Source organism: Acanthochromis polyacanthus, chromosome 2 (assembly GCF_021347895.1).
Source record: "Acanthochromis polyacanthus isolate Apoly-LR-REF ecotype Palm Island chromosome 2, KAUST_Apoly_ChrSc, whole genome shotgun sequence".
NCBI classification, from domain to species: Eukaryota; Metazoa; Chordata; class Actinopteri; family Pomacentridae; genus Acanthochromis; species Acanthochromis polyacanthus.
Genome location: NC_067114.1, coordinates 36,172,531 through 36,193,764, shown reverse-complemented (window position 1 = coordinate 36,193,764; position 21,234 = coordinate 36,172,531). Strand labels below are relative to the sequence as shown.

General features: G+C 40.4%; 1 protein-coding gene across 3 annotated transcripts in view; it reads right to left on the bottom strand.

Moving 5' to 3' along the window:
• The window catches only part of cemip (cell migration inducing hyaluronidase 1), a 167,080-nt gene that overhangs the window by 54,213 nt on the left and 91,633 nt on the right, over window positions 1-21,234 (bottom strand). For all 3 annotated transcript variants that reach the window (XM_051960360.1, XM_051960365.1, XM_051960368.1), the window contains exons 3-10: window positions 17,686-17,823; window positions 15,529-15,667; window positions 12,626-12,862; window positions 10,812-10,991; window positions 8,215-8,285; window positions 7,964-8,059; window positions 3,225-3,346; window positions 269-416 (exon numbers count right to left, since the gene is read on the bottom strand). In XM_051960360.1, coding sequence (XP_051816320.1) covers window positions 269-416; window positions 3,225-3,346; window positions 7,964-8,059; window positions 8,215-8,285; window positions 10,812-10,991; window positions 12,626-12,862; window positions 15,529-15,667; window positions 17,686-17,823 — 1,131 coding nt within the window. The remainder of the gene's footprint in view (window positions 1-268; window positions 417-3,224; window positions 3,347-7,963; window positions 8,060-8,214; window positions 8,286-10,811; window positions 10,992-12,625; window positions 12,863-15,528; window positions 15,668-17,685; window positions 17,824-21,234) is intronic.

Genomic DNA, 21,234 nt, shown 5'->3' with positions numbered 1-21,234 from the left:
CACTGGAAAAAGACAAAGATCATCTACATGCTCTTTCTCTCTCTCTCACACACACACACACACACACACACACACACACACACACACACACACACACACACACACACACACACACACACACACACACACACACACACACACACACACACACACACACACACACACACACACACAGAAACAGAGAAGGAGAGGGAGAGAGAGAGAGAGAGAGAGAGAGAGAGAGAGAGAGAGAGAGAGAGAGACTGTGTTGAATGTGTGATGAATGTACCCAGTTTTCCACAGAGGAAGCGAACCCTGTAGTTGTGACACAGGCCATGAGTCTGGTCCTTGTTGAGACAGACGAAGCCATAGTCCTTGTCATTCTTGTAGATCACATCTCCTGTCTGGTTGGATGGTATGCCATCATGGGTTTCAGCCTGGACAGGTGAATGACTTAAATGAATAAAGAATAGACACTTTTTTTGTGACACACCAGTGCTATTGTGAGTAACACTGTTCTTAAAAAAGCATTTTCAAACATTGGGAAATATGCATGTCCATAGCGTCAGAGAGAAAGATAGAGGAATGTCTGGTCACGTAGCATTAGGACATCCCTTGTTGGTCAAAATGAAAAGAATTATTTTTGCACAAGACATCTGGTGTTTGTCTAGCATCTGGCTTATTTTGTTGGCAAACAGCAGGAATTTTATAAAGGCCGGCAGCAGTCAGGGTAAGAGTTCAATGTTCCTCTGGTTCCCATTGGGTCTAGACACAACAATGTACTTGGGCAGGGTACTGCACACATCAATTTTTGCAGAACTGCAACACAAAGCTCAGTAATTTCTACGGTGGCCGACAGGGGCAAACACGCTGCAAACCGCAAAAGCGCTGCAAACACAGAAATGATCCAAAACCAAAAACTCATAAACGCATAAAACACATGGAAGAAAAAAATGCTGCAAGAGAAACAAGCTGCAATCACAGAAACGATGCAGAAGCAGACTTACAAAATCACAAAACAGATGCAAACGAAAAATGCTGCAAATATATAAAAACACACACAAACCCCCAGAACAACCGCAAGAGAAAAACGCTGCAAATTCAATCCACAACGTAAGTGCGCTGCTCTTCGATAATATTGTATAAAATAATATTGTATAAAAGATGCCAGCCAAGTAAAACATGATGCTAAAACTACATGAAAATGTACCTTTTCACACTAAAAAATATCAGACACTTTCACTTTCTTCTTCTTCTGCTTCTCCTTCTTCGTGTCTGGTGCACTTCCGTTGTGGATTGAATTTGCAGCGTTTTTCTCTTGTGGTTGTTCTGGGGGTTTGTGTGTGTTTTATATATTTGCAGCATTTTTCATTTGCATCTGTTTTGTGATTTTGCAAGTCTGCTTCTGCGTCGTTTCTGTGATTGCAGCATGTTTCTCTTGCAGCATTTTTTTTTTCTTGCATGTGTTTCATGCGTTTGTGAGTTTTTGGTTTTGGATCATTTCTGTGTTTGCAGCGCTTTTGCGGTTTGCAGCGTGTTTGCCCCTGTCGGCCACCGTAAATTTCAGCCTAATTTGCCCAGCAAATGCATGATGAACACCAGGCAATTATTCCAGTCTTCTTAGAGGATACCAGGACTTAATGGTAGTCAAGTTTTTTTCTGTGTGCTGGAAAAGATTCACAAAAAATGCTCTTGTGCAATACATTAGACTTCCTTTCAGAGGTCTCTCTGGTGGCATAATACAGAAGAAAGGCCAATTGTTAAATATGTGGTTTAATTTCTTATTTAACACAAAGTATGACTACTTGAATGAAAGCGGTTGTTAATGCTACCGTCACAGTACAAACTCAAGCAACAGAGAAGCACGGATGTGCAGCCTCTGGCACTGAGTCATCTTAGTTTATCTGACCTTAAGATGACCAAATAATCCAAAATATATTGGAACCATATTACGTAACATATTGGAAGAAGACGATGAAAAACACTTGGCTGCTAAAAATAGACATCCCACAGAGTTTTAACTACACAGCGAAAACTGCAAACTGAAGAAAACTTTAACTGTTTCCAGATTCAGTGGAAAAATAATGACACACACAGAGTGGGCAATCTAGAAAATAGAATTTCTTCCTAAATAGGAAGAATAGCAACATAAAGAAAAGGAAAATAAAACAAATTTTCAACTACGTGTTACTTGGGAGCTACATAAAAGCAAGACAGAAAACAAACAAAAAAAACCAACAGAAAGCCATTTTCGGAGAAGTTAAGTCCAGTAAGAAGACAAGAAAACGTAAAGAACTGAATGCAAGGAGATGAAAAGGAGATGTAATGAAGGTCGCCAAAATGCAGGGCAGGCATTAAAAGGAGCAGCTGGAGCCTACAATGGCTACTTTTTATGGTGATGTTATTGGCAGTGGAGGCAGTGAGGGCATATCCAACACCACTACTTATCTTAACAGCTGTTACTTTATGGTGCCAGTCGGTCCTCACAGGATTACATGTTAAAAACAAAGAGTCTACTTTATTGTCATTGCTCTGAGTACACCCAAATTCAGCCTTTTTATGCAAATGTCAGAGATCACTGCACAAGTCAGCGGCAGTGCTGGAGCTTAAACCCTGAATGTCTGATCAGTAACCCAGAGGCCGGAGCCAACAGGAGCCATGGCAATGGTAATGACCCAGTTACCAGCATTATCACCTCTCATCTCTGCTGCTGGGTGAACACATTTGCTGGCAATTTGTGACTGTCTATATACATGCATGTATACAAGGAAGCATGGAATGTGAAGCACACAGTGGGGTAAGCTTATGAGCCCTACGAAGAGTACAGCCACTGATGTTGTAACATAATCATCAGAGGCAGTAATGATGTATGTTTCAAATGAATACAACCCACCAATAGCTGTCTGTCATAAGATGGACATGTTCTGAGCATTGCATACTTCAGGGCTAGCTTAACATAACACAAATAATTATAAATCACAAAATATCACAGAAACTGTTAAACTTATTAAGAAACATACATTCATGGAAAACTAAGTAGATTAATTTCCTCATTTAATCAATATGGTTCAGTATCATTTAGTGTATATATTTAGTAACCTTTGCACAAAATATTGACCCCATTTATACCAGTGGGGTGTCATTGCACACCAGAGTCCAGATTCTTATGCAGTGTTATGCTACATCATGCCGTTGTTTTCCATAAATACTTGAGTATGTGTTTGATGAAGTAAGACGAGATTTACCTGGATGTCCAATGGACTGCTACACAATCGGTCTGGATAGGTCTGATGCAGGTCAGACAGTTTCTCCCAGTCTCCAGATCCCCTTTCATCATCCCTGTCAAACCACTCTGTCCACTCTGCCTCTGTGGGACACACACATACACACCAGTGCCTCCTAGTTCAGTGGTCCAAGTGCTATTGGAGTAATCTCTCTCTTCGCTTTGACTTGTGGTACATTTATGCTGTCAGAGAGCCTTCGAATCTGAGTAACTGTAGGGCTTCCTCCTCCTATTATGCCATTTGCCTGGCTGCCACAGCAGGGGTTGTGCATTTGACTGAGGGTATGAATTTTAATGTGAAGCGCAGGACAGAGTTGGGTTGCCTAAAAATGTTCGAGTACATGTCTCACAGCTTCTTACACTGTTTGCATATCACATACATATAAATATGCATCTAAATCTGCATACTGGATTGAGGCAGGTTCATTAAACAAAATGCTGTTTGATGAGAAGAATCTGTTTGGAATCAGCTTGAAATTAGTGGTAAATAACAGCAAGGCAGATGGGAAGATGATGTGGTGATGACATCATCACAGGGCTGATCAATACAGCTTCAAAGATTCAGCAACAATACTGGCATGACAAAAACATTATTCTTATTTCTGCTAGCATATACTGTTAATGCAATAGCATTGTCTCGAAATATTTTCAGATAAGGAATGTCAAAATTACCTTCATTTGCTTCAGTCACACTTCATTCAAAGTGGCATTATAAAGGCAGTGGTGGGGAAAACTACACCAAGTTCAAAAGGCTTTACAGGATCATTATATATTTGATGGAACATATATTTTCACTTTTAGTTAGCGTAGAAGGATTGTTCAAAAGGTCACTAGATACAAATATATATATATATATATATATATATATATATATATATATATAGTTACGCTTAAATGTTTGAAAAATAAAAGTTTATCCTGCAGTTAATTTGTACTTTATTGATGTACATATCACTGGTCAAGAAATTTTAGAACACCTCAATTTTCCAGTTTTTTATTGGAAATTATGCATGTTAATACCTCATTGTACTCTGAAATGAAAGCAAAGAACGAATAAATAAATGAAGTTAAACAAAAATCAATTTAGAAACCAAACTGTATTCTAAACTTTTGACTCATCAAAGTAGTCACCTTTGGCAGATAGAACAGCTGAAGACACTTGTGGCATTCTTCTCACAACAGAAATCACAGCCCGATCTCACGAGGATTCGTGAAACTGTCACGTAAGTTTTAGTTTCGGTTTCGTGCGCACCAACACGATTTCGTCATGTTTATCGTGCCGCTCACCACGAAATGCGCACCAATGTATTTTAAACGGCGGACTTTTCGTGCCACTCAGAACGTATTTCAAAAGAATGTGTATATTATATTTTTAATGTAAAACCGTGGCGAATCCAACGCTATATTTTGCATGACATCGTCCCTAAACATAACCCTAACCATAACCCTAACCATAACCTAACCATAACCTAACCATAAGCCGGTGGTACACTTACCAATTTGCATAGGAATTTCAAGAATGTCCGGCGGCCGGCGGCCGCAAACGCAATCACACAAGCAGTATATGCCGATGGACAGCTTAGATCGTCATGAATCCGCCGGTATAAACCACTTTCAGATGTGATTACCACAGCGAAAAACATTTCGTGGTGAGCGGCACGAAAAACATGACGAAATCGTGTTGGTGCGCACGAAACCGAAACTAAAACTTACGTGACAGTTTCACGAATCCCCGTGAGACCGGGTTGGAAATCAAATATTCTTCAGAAAATTCTTCCCAACTCTGTTGCAGAAGTTCTCATAAGTGTGTGGCACTTGTAGGTTGCTTTGTTTTCACTCTTCTGTCCAGTTCATCCCACACCAGGTCCATGGGTTTTAGTCTGGAGACTGTGCTGGACATTTCATGTTGGCAAGCTTGCCATCTTGTTCTTTTTTCCAGAGGCAGTTCTGGCATAGCTTGGACTTATGGTTTGGGTCATTATCTTGCTGTAGGATGAACCCCTGACCAACTGGGAACATACCAGAGGGTACTGCATGGCGCTGCATAACCCTGAACCAAAACGGCTCAGGGTTTTGGTTCAGGATTCCTCTCACTCTGTACAAATCACCGATGCTGGATCCATAAAAACAGGCCCAGACCATCATGCTTCCTCCTCTGTGTTTGACAGTTGATCTCACACACTGAGGAACCATCCTTTCTCCTACTCGACGGTGTACATAAATCCTGTGTGATGAACCAAAGATTTCAAATTTTGATTCATCAGTCCATAATACCTTCTTCCAGTCTTCAGTAGTCCATTTGCAGCGTTTCATGGCCCTTGCAAGCCTCTCTTTGTTGTTCTGACGTCTTAGCCATGGATTTTTTGCTATAACTCAACCTGTCAAACCTGCAACTCCAAGCCTTGTTTTCACAATTGAAACTGAGATTTGTTAACTACACTCCCTGTCAAAAGTTTTAGGATGCTTTCTCATTCAAGTGAGAAAGCGTCCTAAAACTTTTGACAGGGGGTGTACGATCAATATTAAGCTGTGCTTGAAGCTGTTGCTCTGCGAGTCGCCCATCATCAAGCTGTTGACTCTCAGAAGCTTGTCTTCTGATTCTGTTGTGTCTTTGGGTCTTCCAGACCTCTTCCTGTCAGAGTTTCCCCCAGTTTGAGTGCCTTTAGATGGTGAAGAAAGTTGTACTCACTGACACCTTGACTTTCTTCTCAATTTCTCTGTAGGAAAGACCTACAGATTTTAGTGTCATGGTGGTCTGTCTGTCGTCTGTTGTTAATTACCTTATCCTCACCATTTTTATATCAACACCGTACTTTTTGCAGTACAATAGTGTTCAAACAATAATCTCGAGGGTATGAAGCCACAGTGTTCCAACACTACTTTTATGCAGACAGAGGGGGTTGTAAGTAATCAAGAAAAGTTGTGACACCAGTTGGTCTTGGTAGCACCAACTTTCAAGGCTTGATCAACCTCCATTGCTGCAGAACACCTTTAAGTTGTTAACCCATTTCTTGCTCCTAGAAAAAGGCCTTTTTGTATAGGTAGTGTCTACAGATACGGACCCGTACCCGTAGTCAGTGTCTACAGATACGGACCCGTACCCGTAGCCTGTGGCCTACGGATACGGCACTTTCCCTTATCATAAATATTAATGAGACAGACATGAATATTAATGAGCCGGCTGATGAACGCGCTTTGTGATTGGCTGGTAATCCAACGCACATAAATATTAATGAGCCGGCTTGGTAATCCGAGTGATGAAGGCGCTTCCGTGATTCGAGGTGAATCTGCGTGCCGAGCCTGTCATGTCAGTCATCTGCTGTTCTCTTTTCTATCATGCATAATATCTTATAAATATCATTATCTGACTTTTTCACGGACAGCGATTTGGGGGTTGAAATCAGCACTACTATTACAAATTTTTATTCACGTGACCCTGTTCTAATAAAGCACAAACAGCAAACAAAACAAATGGCGGAACTAATAGCCAGCAAACTACAAGTATTTTTTTACCTTCAAAAGTAGCGACAGACTATTACATATTAACAACCTAAACAAACCCTGACGTATTTTCTACGTCTGTCAACACAGACACTGCACGTCAGTCACTTTAATGTTAGCGGACTCTGTTGAATGGCTAAATTACATAACCACAAACAAATCTCACAATATCACAGTAAATCCAGTTTGTGTTTTTTTTTTTTAATTCATGCCGAATTAAAGAGCTGCTCCTCACCATTCACGAGTGTTTGTTTCATATTCGACATCCTTAACTTTATCTTGTAAATTAGTGTCCGAAATTAAATGGGAACATTTGCAATGGAGTTCGTCAGCCGTTTCCACCACTGAACGCGGTAAACTAATTAATAGGAACTGGACTTCAAACAATTTATACACGGCATCTAAAAGCATAAAAACTGCAATGTCTAAAGTGTGAGAGGTGTATTTTTGGTTAAATTATACAATGTTCGCCGTCAAAGTCGTTCATATAAACTGCCTGTAATGTGCAGCAAATAGTAGTTAACCGGCGCCAGCTCTTCAGTGACCTTAACGGGTCCGTACCTCTAGTACAGATGCTACGGGTACGGGTCCGTACCCGTAGCATCAACCTTTTGTATAATTCTGAAATGTATATTATTTTTCAATTTCAGGTAATGTTATCTTTTTTAACCTCTGGCAATTCACCGTTTGAATTTGTACCATTTCAAGCTGTTCATTGGACTTGAACAATTTCAATTTTTAAAAAAAATGGAAAAATTGGGGTGTTCTAAAACTTTTGATTGTCAGTGTATATTTAAAACCAAGCTTGATAAACACAAGACAAAAAAATCCAACCAATATTCATTTCTGTCACTGTTATCAGACATTGTTCTCATTCAAAGTCTCCATTCCATCTGTGCTGTGTTTTAATATTGTCTTTTTCAGTCATACACATAACTGAATTCTGTTAGCATGTTTCCTCCTAGTATTTGTACAAGCATCTAAAGATTGACTGTGAAAACACTGGCACAAATCACACAAGTTGAACTCCAGCCAATAATCCAACCTATTACAAAAGAAAAAAGAAAAAAGAAAAAAACAGGTGCCACACACAGCCTTGATAAATCTAATCACTTATTTTGCTGAATGAAGCACATCTACTTGTCGTACACCTCCTGATGTAACTGTGTAATAGGGAGCCAGAAAGAAGAGCTAGTGTACCTTGCACCCACTGGCTGCTGGTGGTGATCGTGAAATGTTCTCCAAAGCTTGACTGAAAAGCAGTAGAGCTCCAGGCCTCTGAGGAGGCCTTGGTCCCTGTTAAAACACACATTATGAAAATGTTGGTTACATCACATAAAAGCACAACAATGGGAAACCACTGATCATGTTCAATTAAAATGAAATGCAGGGACACATTTCTAAGTGCAAAAGCTCAAGTTTAGAAGCAAAAACTAAAAACTGATTCTTACCTTGATAGACATCATGATCCTCCACAGCTGAAGAAACATTACCTTTAGTCACTATAAAGGTCCAAGGATGACTGTAGAGGGGGAAAAAAGATGGGCGAGATGAACAGAGAGAAAATAAGTGGTAATTTGGATAGATAAAAATACTTGTGACTTCAGCAAAGCACAAAATGGAGATAATAAATGTACAGGAAGAACACAGAAAGATGAGATAGACAGATGCAGTAAAAAAAGATGTGAAGCCAGGCGTAGATAAAGACTAAGACATATAAACAGAAGCAGCAGAGCAGCAGATGAAAAGAAGTGAGAGACCTGAACATACACACACAAAGGATGACATTACATGTCTAAAAACATTCACATAAAGGATGAAGAGCTCACATCCACAAATAGCTAGCCTGAGTAATTAATAAAGGTATGCCAGCATGTGTTACCGAGTTAATGCCATGCTACCTGTCAGGATAAGCAAAGCTCTGCACATTTTTCTGACTCTGTGCCTTAGAAGTCAGTGGATTTGTGAATGGAAGTGAGAGGTTGTGCATTGAACATCCTAAAAGACACCTGTGAATGTGTGTAAACTGTTTAACATTCAATAAAGAGCTTTGACACTGATGTTGGGGAGATGAAGACCTCTGGTGTACGGTGCTCTACACATTTTTTGCTGCTTAGCAGATACTATGTTGCACAACTAAACATTAAACTTTTAACTGCAACGTTTTGTTGAATAATAAAATGAGCATCTCAAATGGATTCTTTTTTAATATCATAATTTGGGCTACAACGATCACTTACTCTCATTATCATTGAATATGTTTGTTGTCTCAATAAATTAGGGTGGAGATCTACACCACGGGATTTGGAACATATGATTTGAGAATAAGCAAAGTCAAGTGACAATACAAGATCCAACTGATGTGACAATAATACACTTTGTTACTAAAACAAAACAAGAGCACTTGAAAACATATGGGTATGCATTTCATTTATACTGAAATTGATTTTCCAAAGCTTTAAAAACAAAGCAGCAGCAGAGGTGTGTCGCTGTACCACTACACACCAGCATGACAGCTGCAGTAAGCGTATACAAATTCCAAAACTGGAAATGGATTTCAGAGACTACATTGTCTCATAAATTCCAGCTTATTAAAATGTCTCTGGGTGCACCACAAATTACAAAGCCTCTTTCTCCTGATGACACCAGTGTTGGCCTTTTTGGCTGTAGTGTGGAGGGAGCAGGCGACAAGAGTCATTAAGCAGGAATCCCTCTATCGTCTCGCCATTGCTCCCATCTATTAAGTCTGCAGCATCCAAAACCATGGAGCAAAGTGAAAATTGGGAATGGAATGTTAGCTTGTCTTCAACTCATTTATGAAAGCCTCTCCGCGTTTCCTGCGTTTTCAATGACAGCATTAAGTTTCATAACACCACATGGCTTGGAGACAAATCACAGGGCTTCACTGCCAAGATTCACCAGCATCTTCTCCTAGCCCACAACTAGGCCACGGATACTGCAAATGACTGTGCAGTGTGCAAAGACATATTCACACCCAAGCTTGTGGTTTACTGTGTAAAGTTGCGTATCCAACAGTCTTGTATTCTTATTTATGAAAAATAAGAGAGCAAAGCGGGGTGTTGTTTGACAAATGTGTCAGTAAGTATATACTGTACTCTGATGACCTGATAAACTTGGAGTCATCTCAGAGGTTTTCTTGTAATGGCATGATTCAGTTTCTATTTCCCATGCATTCATCTCCAACTAATACATACTGACAGGCTGAGCTCGTTCGCGTAAACACCAGAGTAAGATTCAGCACAACTTCAGTACAAATAATGTGATTCAACAATGTGTTCCATAACAAAGGATAGTGAGCGTCAATGCGTGTGAGTGTGAGTGAGTGTGTATGGGTTTGCACAGGACTTACACACATATACATATGCACTTGTTGTGTCAAGACTTAGCTGTTTTTATGTCTCATACAACTACAAATCAATGGCAATGTGAATCTGTGTCTGTTGGATGTGGAAATAGGAAAGTATTTGGTAACAAATTCACTGTGTATTTTATATATAAATATAGATATATGCAAACAAAAGAAACAAAATCATTATGTATTTATAAGTGTTCGATCCTGGTTTAGTTTTTTTGTTCTGTTTTTTTTTTTTTTCAATTGTTACACTAGAGACAGTTTATTGGACACCAGAAGGTCCCCAAAAGCTGCAGGGATTAATTAGAAAAAGACAGCTATTCACTATGATCCACCTGAGGTTGCAATAGTTTCTCATTAACTCACAGCAATCAATTACAAGAATGCTCCAGACAGTACAGTGCTGGAATGTTCAAAAACACATTTCATTTCCTGACAGGGTGTGAGCTGAATACTTGTGAGTTTGCACAGCACATAAGTCAAGCTTGAAGTCCTGACTAGCGGCACGGAAACAAAGTCATTGTCAGAGTTTGTTTATCTACGAATCCAATATTTTTTGATTATGAACATTGATTTTGCCTTTGTTTTTAGACAGAAAGTCAAAATAACAGTTTCCATCACAAGTCACTAGAGGCTAACATGTCTCATTTTCCAAACAATACTGCAGGAGCATACCGAAATCCCAGGCTGCTGATATGGTGGCTCCCGAGCCTGGATATACTCTTCTTGGCCGAGTCCTCCAAGTTGTTGGAGCCCTCATCATTCACCACCATAGCCAGTATGAGCCCCGCTTCTACACCATCTACATACTTTGCAAGGCGACGACTCTCATTCTTACTGCGGTATGTGTCAAACCTGTTGGAGCATAGGGAGGAGGTTAAAAGAGCAACACATAAAGAAACAAAATCATTAGTGTCTTTTACTGATCCTAGAATACACTGACTGACCAAAAAACAAAGTGACACACTCGAATATTTTTGCTGGATTGCCTTTAGCTTTGAGTATGGCACTCATTCACTGTGACATCGTTTTGATAAGCTTGGAATATGTCCGTGCCATCAGGGAAGAAAAAATGTATTGACGGAAAGACCTGGTCATTCAGTATATACAGGTAGTCAGCTGACCTCATTCTTTGGGAACAAAACATTGCTGAACCTGATTTACCCCAGATCATAACCTTAACCCCTACAGGCTGGTAGGCACTAGTTATCATGAGTACATCACTTCAGCTGCCTCTCTTCTTACCCTGATGCCCCCATCATGTTGGAACAGGGTAAATCTGGCCTCATCAGACCCCATTTGTTCCTTGAAGATGATGGTTCCTCACTATCCTTCAGTTTTAATCATGTGTTAGAGGGTTCTTAACCTGATTTTAGTAGTTTCAGAAATCTCCTTAGTTGTTTTCTTTGCTTTATACAGGCCAATAATTTGACCCTTCTGAGACAGATTAACATCCTTTTCATGACCACAGGATATGTCTTCCAACATGGTTTAGAAATGAGAAGCTCCTCACTGCTTCAACTAGGGCTAAATAAGTTGTTGTCAGCTGAAACATTTCAAATTCATCACCATAGTAATCATCAAATGGAAGGCTTTTACCTATTTGCTTAGTTAAATCCAGGTGGCGACTTTTGTTTGGCCAGGCAGTGAATAAACAGGTGCTTTGAAAGCTGCTCTGCATCCACCCTATGAGTTGATCTACTTCAGCAAATTTCTGCATTCAATGCAAATGTGTCCTGACAGTTTTTTAAAACTAAACTGAAAATGAAGGCATATGTTTTTAAAAAGGAAATGTGCATATCCTCATGTACCTAACACACTGAATATGCATACACTGGAAGCATATGAGACACTGACTGAACCTTTACAACTGATGTTTCACAAATGCCTTTAAAAAGCATTAAATATAAGTTTGATGACAGTGACTTCTGACTAAAGGAACATTTCTGATATATTGTCAAATAGCTTTTTTTTCTTTTCCACTAATACAAATATAGTATCACAAAATTTGAAGAAAAAAATTTAAGTGATTCAAGTTGAATATTAATGTAAATACACACAGCGCTCCCTAATTCCAGATGTTAAAAGTGCTTCAAAAAAAAAATCAAAGAATGTATCCCGATAGAAAAATGGGAGCCACATTGACTTCTGAACAAGCCAGTTACATTAACTATAGACCTTTTCAATTCATTGCCTGCAAATTATGACATACAACTGTTATTGTGGTAAAAAAAAAAAAAAAAAGCATATCAACAGTATATCTATTTCTCTGTTGTTTAATTTAATTTACATAATGGAAAACTAGTCATGAAAGAATATTAAATACGTAACTGATTTCTAGACAGACTATCTAGAAATATCTTGGGACATTTCTTTATTAGAATCGTTTATTACAAGATGTCAGCGACAAAATAATTTATACTCCAATTAAATCTTTAGGGATTGTTCAACAGGCAAGGCGCAGCCTCTGTGTCCAAGGGGACTCTCACCTGTCATCATGCAGCACTTCTCCAGTCTTGGGGTCAATTATGTGGATTATGATGCCACGGTTTCCCCAGCTTCTCTGGTACAGGTAGTTGTTTTGATTGCTCTGTCCTGGGTTAAGTGTCTTGTTGAGGAATGTCCATGACAGCTTATTTTCTCCATGAATCTCCAGTGTCCCTCCGGTCCCCACGCCAATGTACTTTCTCCCAAAGTAGCTGTGCTCCTCATCGCTGTCATCCAGTCTAAGAAGGGGAAGATTATAAATGATTACTGATATGCCTTTCTACATGTGACATTTGGGTTGAGGAGTATACATTAGGAAACTGTAGATTAAAATATATTTTTTTAGAAAAACTAACCTTTGTGATATTTTCATTCATTTGGTAGTCAACAGTAAAGAGTGATGTAAAAATCAGGCACAAATGCGTGTTCAAATGCAATAAAGACCCTGTATCACAACAATACAAAGAGGAAACTGACTCACTATGTATGACTGAGGTTTATGAAAAGTTCTGTTAATTTATTGTCAGGAACAGGACAAGTCAGAAAAACATACAGGTAACATGAGAATAATCACAAGGAGCAAACAACTGGGACACTGACACAGGGGCAAAAGATGAACTGGTAAGGAACAAGGGCAATAAGGGTGAGTATATATACACTAATGTAGGAGAAACAATTGCACACAGATGGAGCACATCAGGTCAGAGCAGGGGGCGTGGAAGAAGATCATGGAAACAATGGGCTCAAACTGACTGGCTTAACACAGCTGACATGGAACTTGGGATGGATCCTCATGGATGCAGGGAGTTTCAGTTTCAGAGTTTTCAGTAACTGATGCAGTCTTTCAGTTTGCTCACTGAATTAGAATGGTACATCCAAGGATAGGCACACCAATGCACCAAACAGAGAGCAGAGCACCTTCCAGAACTGCAAATTATATTTGGGGTGCATGTCTGACATCACATTTCTCCAGGATCTGTTAAGTCTAAATGCATGAGAGAGCTGAGAAGTTGATTAATGGGATAAAATGCACAATTTTAGAGAAGCAATCCATGACCATGAGCATGGTGGTGTTACGTTTTGACACCAGGGAGTCAGTGATGAAGCCCAAGCAGACATCAAACCAAGAGTGATGAGCAGCAGGAAGTGACTGAAAGTGACCCGCATGGGGGTGTTGGGAGGTCTTATATTGGGCACGGACAGGATATGGAGCCATGTCCTTCCTCACCTCCTTCTCTATGGATGGCAACCAGAAGCACTGTCGCAAGATGAACATTGTTCTCTTGATGCCAGTGTGACAAAAGAGAGGGAAGGAGTGAACCTAGTAAATGACTTGGAAGTAAAGGTTCAAAGGGCACCCAGTCGGCACATTAAAATCGGCAATAGCCCCTTTGACCTGTTCCTCTACCTCCCATATGAAATCAAATCTTTGCACGTGCTTGCGGTTCACAGGAGTGGGCCACTCCTTAACTGCGCTCACCATCTTATCATTCATTTTCACATTTCTTTCAGACACCACATGAACCAGGAAGGAGATCAGAGAAATGTGGAACTCTTACTTCTCTACTTTCACAAAGAGTTGGTGATTCAGAGATCCAGAAAACCTGTCAAACATATTGGATGTGGGACTTGAGTGAATGTCATCCAAATAAACAAAAACAAAGTCAAAATGGAGAGTCTTTGAACTTGGTTAACCAGAAGATTTGTCTGCTCCTCCACAGCAGAGAAGAGCTTCTCCTATTGGTCTCCCATGTTTCTCAATCTGAGCCTCATGGCACTGAGTTCCTGAATGTGAATGTGTTGTCCTTCGGCTTTTAGAAACTGGATAGCTAACTGGATCAGAGTCAGCTGAGCCTGTGTTTGGCCAGGGAGAGGTATAAAAATCAATTGGCAGACCTCAGTGTTCAGAAACAGGCAGAGTCAGAAAACACAGGTAACACAAGGATAATCATGAAAGGTAAAGGAAACAATCACACACAAGGGGAACACATTACGGTGGAGCAGATAATCAAACAAGCAGGAGAGAGAGCAAAGACCCGGCTGTGTGAGGACATTTGTAACAAGGCAAGGGTGAACACACAGAACAGGAAATGTGAAGAGAAAAATAAAATGGAGCATAATCTAAGGACACGAGCTGGATGTGACACCTTGGACACAAATGTGAGGAGTTTCACTCTAAAAACTTTCAGGCTTCTCTACATTGTTTGTTACATTCAACCCTCAATTGCTTTTGAAGTTGTGAATCTTTAACAAGAGTCAAGTCCTAGCCAGTCTGTGAGGATCTGCTTGCTCACAGTAGTACATTGAGATGAATGCTAATGTTAACATGCTAACATGCTAAAAATGACAGCATACTAATGTAAGCAGGTGTAATGTTTACTGTATTTACCATTGTAGTTCACCATTGTAAAATACCATGCTACCATGGAAAAACTTACACTGAGAGGGACATGACAAGGTGTGGCAAATATAAAGGCCATCGATCCAAAAACTATTTCACTTTTAACAAATATCAACCTTTGTTTGTTTCAGGATAAAAGTTAAAAATCAAACTCACTGAATAATATGAAATATCCAAAGTGACTTACAGCATGATCCTCAACTAACAAAAGTTTCATACTGCGAAGCCAGTACAGCAGTTGGAATCATTGAGCAGCATTCTTATCAGAGAGTAAGGACCCTGACTCATTCATACCAACCACTGTGACCAAATAACTGCGAAGATTTACCCATTTTTCAACAAGTATGTAATATTAAATTAATGTTTTCAAATAGGAGCACAAGACTAGATAGATCACTGTTTACTTAAAGGACAATGTGAGTAAAAATTCAGATTTTAATTATTAAATTGACTTTCACTTATAGTCATGTGCTGACTGACTAACAATGCTTTTCAAAATTGTACCTTCCAAACAAGGAGATGGTGAGGTTCCCTTTATAAGGACAGTCTGGGCTTCCAATGTGCAGCTCCCCTTTGTTCCCAATCAGAATGTGTTTTGTCCGAAGCAGTAAGGGCCACTTGGTGTCAGCAATCACCAGCTTTCCTACAGGGGAGAGAGGTGAGTGGGTGAGCGATGAAGCCTCCTGGCAGCTCTTTCATGCCCCAGTACCCTTAGACATCTTCTATCTCCCTACCATTTATGGCCTTGGATTCAGGCTGTTCACACAAATACACAACCACCTTTTTTTTACATCTACAATCTAGTGGTGTCAGTTCAGTAGTGATGAATAGCTGTTCAACATCTTGGAATGACGGAGGCCCTGCTTTCAGCATAATATTTCTCTAATATTACTCATTTTTCACAATATTTTCAACATAATTGAATGAACTGAATGGTTTTTTTTACTTTGAAAGACAATTCACTTGCAGGCACTTAGGAACAACTGCAGAACCACCGTGCACACGCTATCTAAGCATGTGCACTGATACACTGATACAGATTCTGCTGAAAGAACTAGTGTCACATAACACATACTGTACTAGTATAGAATCAGAGATAGCTTTCAGTACAGTATATGGGCGCATTTTGGCAGAATCAGACAATACCTAACAACAGTCTCTCATATCTTTAATTTACCTCAGAAAATTTAGCAATTAAATCATTTTAGAGATCCCTTAATTTGTCTGTTAATCTGAAAAGTTAAACTGGCAATATTGCAAATGCCTGAAACAATAAGATATAGCATAGGTGTTTAAATGAAACATCACCAGTTTCAAATAATAAGGTAAACGTCTGTAAAAATAATCCCTGTGAGCCCAAAGCTTAAATTTTAGACTGCTCCAAATACTACATTTTCAATAGTTTTTTTTTTTCTATTCTTGTGCCTATTGCCTTAATTCACAGCATGAACACAGAGCACTCCATATAGTAAGGGCTAGGCCTTAGAATAATTAATATATTACAGAGAAAATACCATCAAATCCAATGATTCCCATTGAGGAAACACTTGGGAACACACACAGACCACACTCAAACATTTTATTGTGCTATAAAGTGCCAGAACTTGTTTTTCAGCTGCTATTAGCCCACACATCTAACTGTAATCTTTCTGAATCACAATATCCTTTCAGGAAACTGGTTCTTTCACACCACTGAAAATGCTTTTAGTAAAGTGATGAATAATCTTCTACTTATTATGAATTCTGATTTCATATCTGTGCATCTTTTATTAGATCTCTGTTCTGCTTTCAATATTTTTGATTATTATATAATCTAGCATTTCTGACTCTTTCACAGATAGTGTTACTTTTTCATACACTTAAAACTACAATTAAAATTTCCTTATGTGAAATATATAGATTTGTATATGGATCAGATGCCAAGACCCAATTCGTGCCTTATGTTATCTAGGCGTCATTGTAAAGCTTGTTTTATGCTAATACTGAAAATCTTTAAGCGGTTCTGACATAGTGATTAGAATTTTAATTAAATCTAAAATGAAGTCACCAAATTATACCAATTTGAGCTTCCTCTCACTGGCTTTTAATCCATGTAAGACCTGAATTTATGATGATTTTTTGATAACACACAAAATTTCCCCTTGATCCAGGCCTGATCTTGATCCTTGCAGTTCAAGCAATGGTCTCACCTTGAGACCAACAGAGTACTGTCTGTCCTCAGAGATAAATAAAAAAAGGCCATGAAGCTGCAGGGCTTTTCATGCCCCCTTCCTTTGGGACATTCTTCCTGATTATAGTCAACAGTCTGACATTTATTCTTTGATCTAAACAGATCATTCTGTCTCAGTTGCAGTAAATCTATTAAGCCTGATGATAAAATTCCTCAAAAATGTTTGTTTTGTTGCATCTCAGGCACAGAGGTGTTCAAGTTGTTATCTCTCTCTCTCCACATCCTCTGTTTCTATACATGCTTTCTCTTGCTTCTCCTCCCCCTCTGTTTCTCACTTCTCTCTAATGGACAGTTGGCCATCCTCAGACTTCTCTCCTGTGGTTGTCAGAATAGCTATACCTCACTTATAGACACTGTTTCACTCAGAAACATGTCACATTGCACATTTTATTTTTTAAAAAGAGTACCACAAGAGTAATTTTAAAGTGTACCTCCATTGAGAATCTCAATGGAGTGGACTGTAGCAGAAGTTGTGAGAAGGACCTTCCTGCCATAACCGATCGTAACACGGTGGTCTTTGCTGTGTCCTGGCATCCATGGCTGCAGTCCAGGCTCTTTGTCTGGACACACTGTAGGAGACAGAAAACACACATACACTAAATACACACTACTAAAGATGCACACAGTTCTCTAGTGGTAAAATGTGACAAAGCTAACTCAACTACAGTAATTGGGTACCATTACTTTAACATTAAGGTTATACATTTCAAAGAGAAATATTACATAACATAGCTTTAACAGCTACAATGTAGCCGCAAGGGGACACAAGCCAGTGTGTTATTGTGCCGGTCCCAAGCCCGGATAAATACAGAGGGTTGTGGCAGGAAGGGCATCCGACGTAAAGCTTTGGCCAAATCAATCATGCGAATCAAATGTATAACTTCCATATCGGATCGGTCGAGGCCTGGGTTAACAATGACCGCCATCGGTGCTGTCGACCTACAGGGTGCCGGTGGAAAATGGACTACTGTTGGTCGAAGAAGGAGGGGAGTAAGGTGTGTTCATAGGAAGAGAGAGAAGAGGAACACCAAGAGTCTAGGACTGAGAGTGGGGACTTTGAATGTTGGAAGTATGACAGGAAAAGATAGAGAGCTGGTTGACATGATGCAGAGGAGGAAGGTGGACATACTGTGTGTCCAGGAGACCAGGTGGAAAGGTAGTAAAGCTAGAAGTTTAGGAGCAGGGTTCAAGTTGTTCTATCATGGTGTAGATAGGAAGAGAAATGAAGTAGGAGTTATCTTGAAGGAGGAGTTTGTTAGGAATGTCCTGGAGGTAAAAGAGTGTCAGATCGAGTGATGAGCCTGAAGCTAGAAATCGAAGGTGTGATGTTCAATGTTGTTAGTGGGTATGCTCCACAGGTAGGATGTGAGCTGGAGGAGAAGCAGCAATTCTGGTTGGACCTTGATGAAGTGATGCTGAGCATCCCTAGAAGTGAGAGAGTTGTCATTGGTGCAGACTTCAATGGACATGTTGGTGCAGGAAACAGAGATGATGAGGAGGTCATGGGCAGGTTTGGTATCCAGGAGAGGAACGCAGAAGGACAGATGGTGGTTGATTTTGCAAAAAGGATGGAAATGGCTGTAGTGAATACTTTCTTCCAGAAGAGGCAGGAACATAGGGTGACCTATAAGAGTGGAGGTAGGAGCACACAGGTAGACTACATCTTGTGTAGACGGTGTAATCTGAAGGAGATCAGTAACTGCAAAGTAGTGGTAGATGAGAGTGTAACCAAACAGCATAGAATGGTGGTGTGTAGGATGACCCTGGTGGTGAAGAAGATAAAGAGGGCAAAGGCAGAGCAGAGGACCAAATGGTGGAAGCTGAAAAAGGAAGAGTGTTGTATGACTTTCAGGAAAGAGTTGAGGCAGGCTTTGGATGGTCAGGAGGTGCTTTCAGATGACTGGAGAACTACAGCAAATGTGATCAGGGAGACAGGTCGGAGAGTACTTGGTGTGTCATCTGGAAGGAAAGGAGATAAGGAGACTTGGAGGTGGAATGAGGAGGTGCAGGAGTGGATCCAGAGAAAGAGGTTAGCTAAGAAGAAGTGGGACACTGAGAGGACTGAAGAGAGTAGACAGGAGTACAGGGAGATGCAGCGTAAGGTGAAAGTAGAGGTGGCAAAGGCCAAACAAGGGGCTTACGATGACTTGTATTCTAGGTTGGACAGTCAGGAGGGAGAGACTGACCTGTATAGGTTGGCAAGGCAGAGAGACAGAGATGGGAAGACGTGCAGCAGGTTAGGGTGATAAAGGATAAGGATGGAAGTGTGTTGACAGGTGCCAATAGTGTGATGGGAAGATGGAAAGAGTACTTTGAAGAGTTGATGAATGAGGAAAATGAGAGAGAACGAAGAGTAGAAGAGGTGACTGTTATGGACCAGGAAGTAGCAAAGATTAGTAAGGATGAAGTGAGGAGGGCACTGAAGAGGATGAAGAGTGGAAAGGCACTTGGCCCTGATGATATACCTGTGGAAGTATGGAAGTGTCTCAGAGAGGTAGCAGTAGAGTTTCTGACTGGGTTGTTCAACAGGATCTTAGATAGTGAGAAGATGCCCGAGGAATGGAGGAGAAGTGTGCTGGTGCCCATCTTTAAGAACAAGGGAGATGTGCAAAGTTGTGGCAACTACAGAGGAATAAGGCTGATGAGCCACACGATGAAGCTATGGGAAAGAGTAGTTGAAGCTAGACTAAGGGCAGAGGTGAACATCTGTGAGCAGCAGTATGGTTTCATGCCAATAAAGAGTACAACAGATGCAATATTTGCTTTGAGGATGTTGATAGAGAAGTACAGAGAAGGTCAGAAGGAGCTGCATTGTGTCTTTGTAGATCTGGAGAAAGCTTATGACAGGGTGCCCAGAGAGGAACTGTGGTTTTGTATGAGGAAGTCTGGAGTGGCAGAGAAGTATGTTAGAGTGGTGCAGGACATGTATGTGGACTGTAAGACAGTGGTGAGGTGTGCTGTAGGAGTGACAGAGGAGTTCAAGGTGGAGGTGAGACTACATCAGGGATCAGCTCTGAGCCCTTTCTTGTTTGCTATGGTGATGGACAGGATGACAGACGAGGTTAGACAGGAGTCTCCATGGACTATGATGTTTGCAGATGACATTGTGATCTGTAGTGAGAGCAGAGAACAGGTGGAGGAGAAGCTAGAGGCGTGGAGGTTTGCCCTGGAAAGGAGAGGAATGAAGGTTAGCCGCAGCAAGACGGAGTATCTGTGTGTGAATGAGAGGGACCCAAGTGGAAGAGTGAGGTTACAGGGAGAAGAGATCAAGAAGGTGGAGGATTTTAAGTACTTAGGGTCAACAGTCCAGAGCAATGGAGAGTGTGGAAAAGAGGTGAAGAAGCGTGTACAGGCAGGCTGGAAAGGCTGGAGAAAAGTGTCAGGTGTGATGTGTGATAGAAGAGTTTCAGCTAAAATGAAAGGAAAGGTTTACAAAACTGTGGTGAGACCAGCCATGTTGTTTGGTCTGGAGACAGTGTCCCTGAGGAAAAGACAGGAGGCAGAGCTGGAGGTAGCAGAACTGAAGATGCTGACGTTCGCTCTGGGAGTGACCAGGATGGATAGGATCAGGAATGAGTACATCAGAGGGACAGCACATGTTAGAGGCTTTGGAGATAAAGTCAGAGAGGCCAGACTGAGATGGTTCAGACATGTCCAGAGGAGAGAGAGTGAATATATTGGTATAAGGATGCTGAATTTCCCACTGCCAGGCAGGAGGCCTAGAGGAAAACCAAAGAGGAGGTTTATGGATGTGGTTAAAGAGGACATGAAGGTAGTTGGTGTGAGAGAAGAGGATGCAGCAGACAGGGTTAGATGGAGGCAATTGATTCGCTGTGGCGACCCCTGAAGGGAAAAGCCGAAAGGAAAAGAAGAAGAAGCTTAAACAGCTACAATCTACAATTTCATTTTTAATTTACAGGTCACTTGAAAGATTTATATCCTTCATAGAAATCCATATGATGATCTTATAAAATACATTA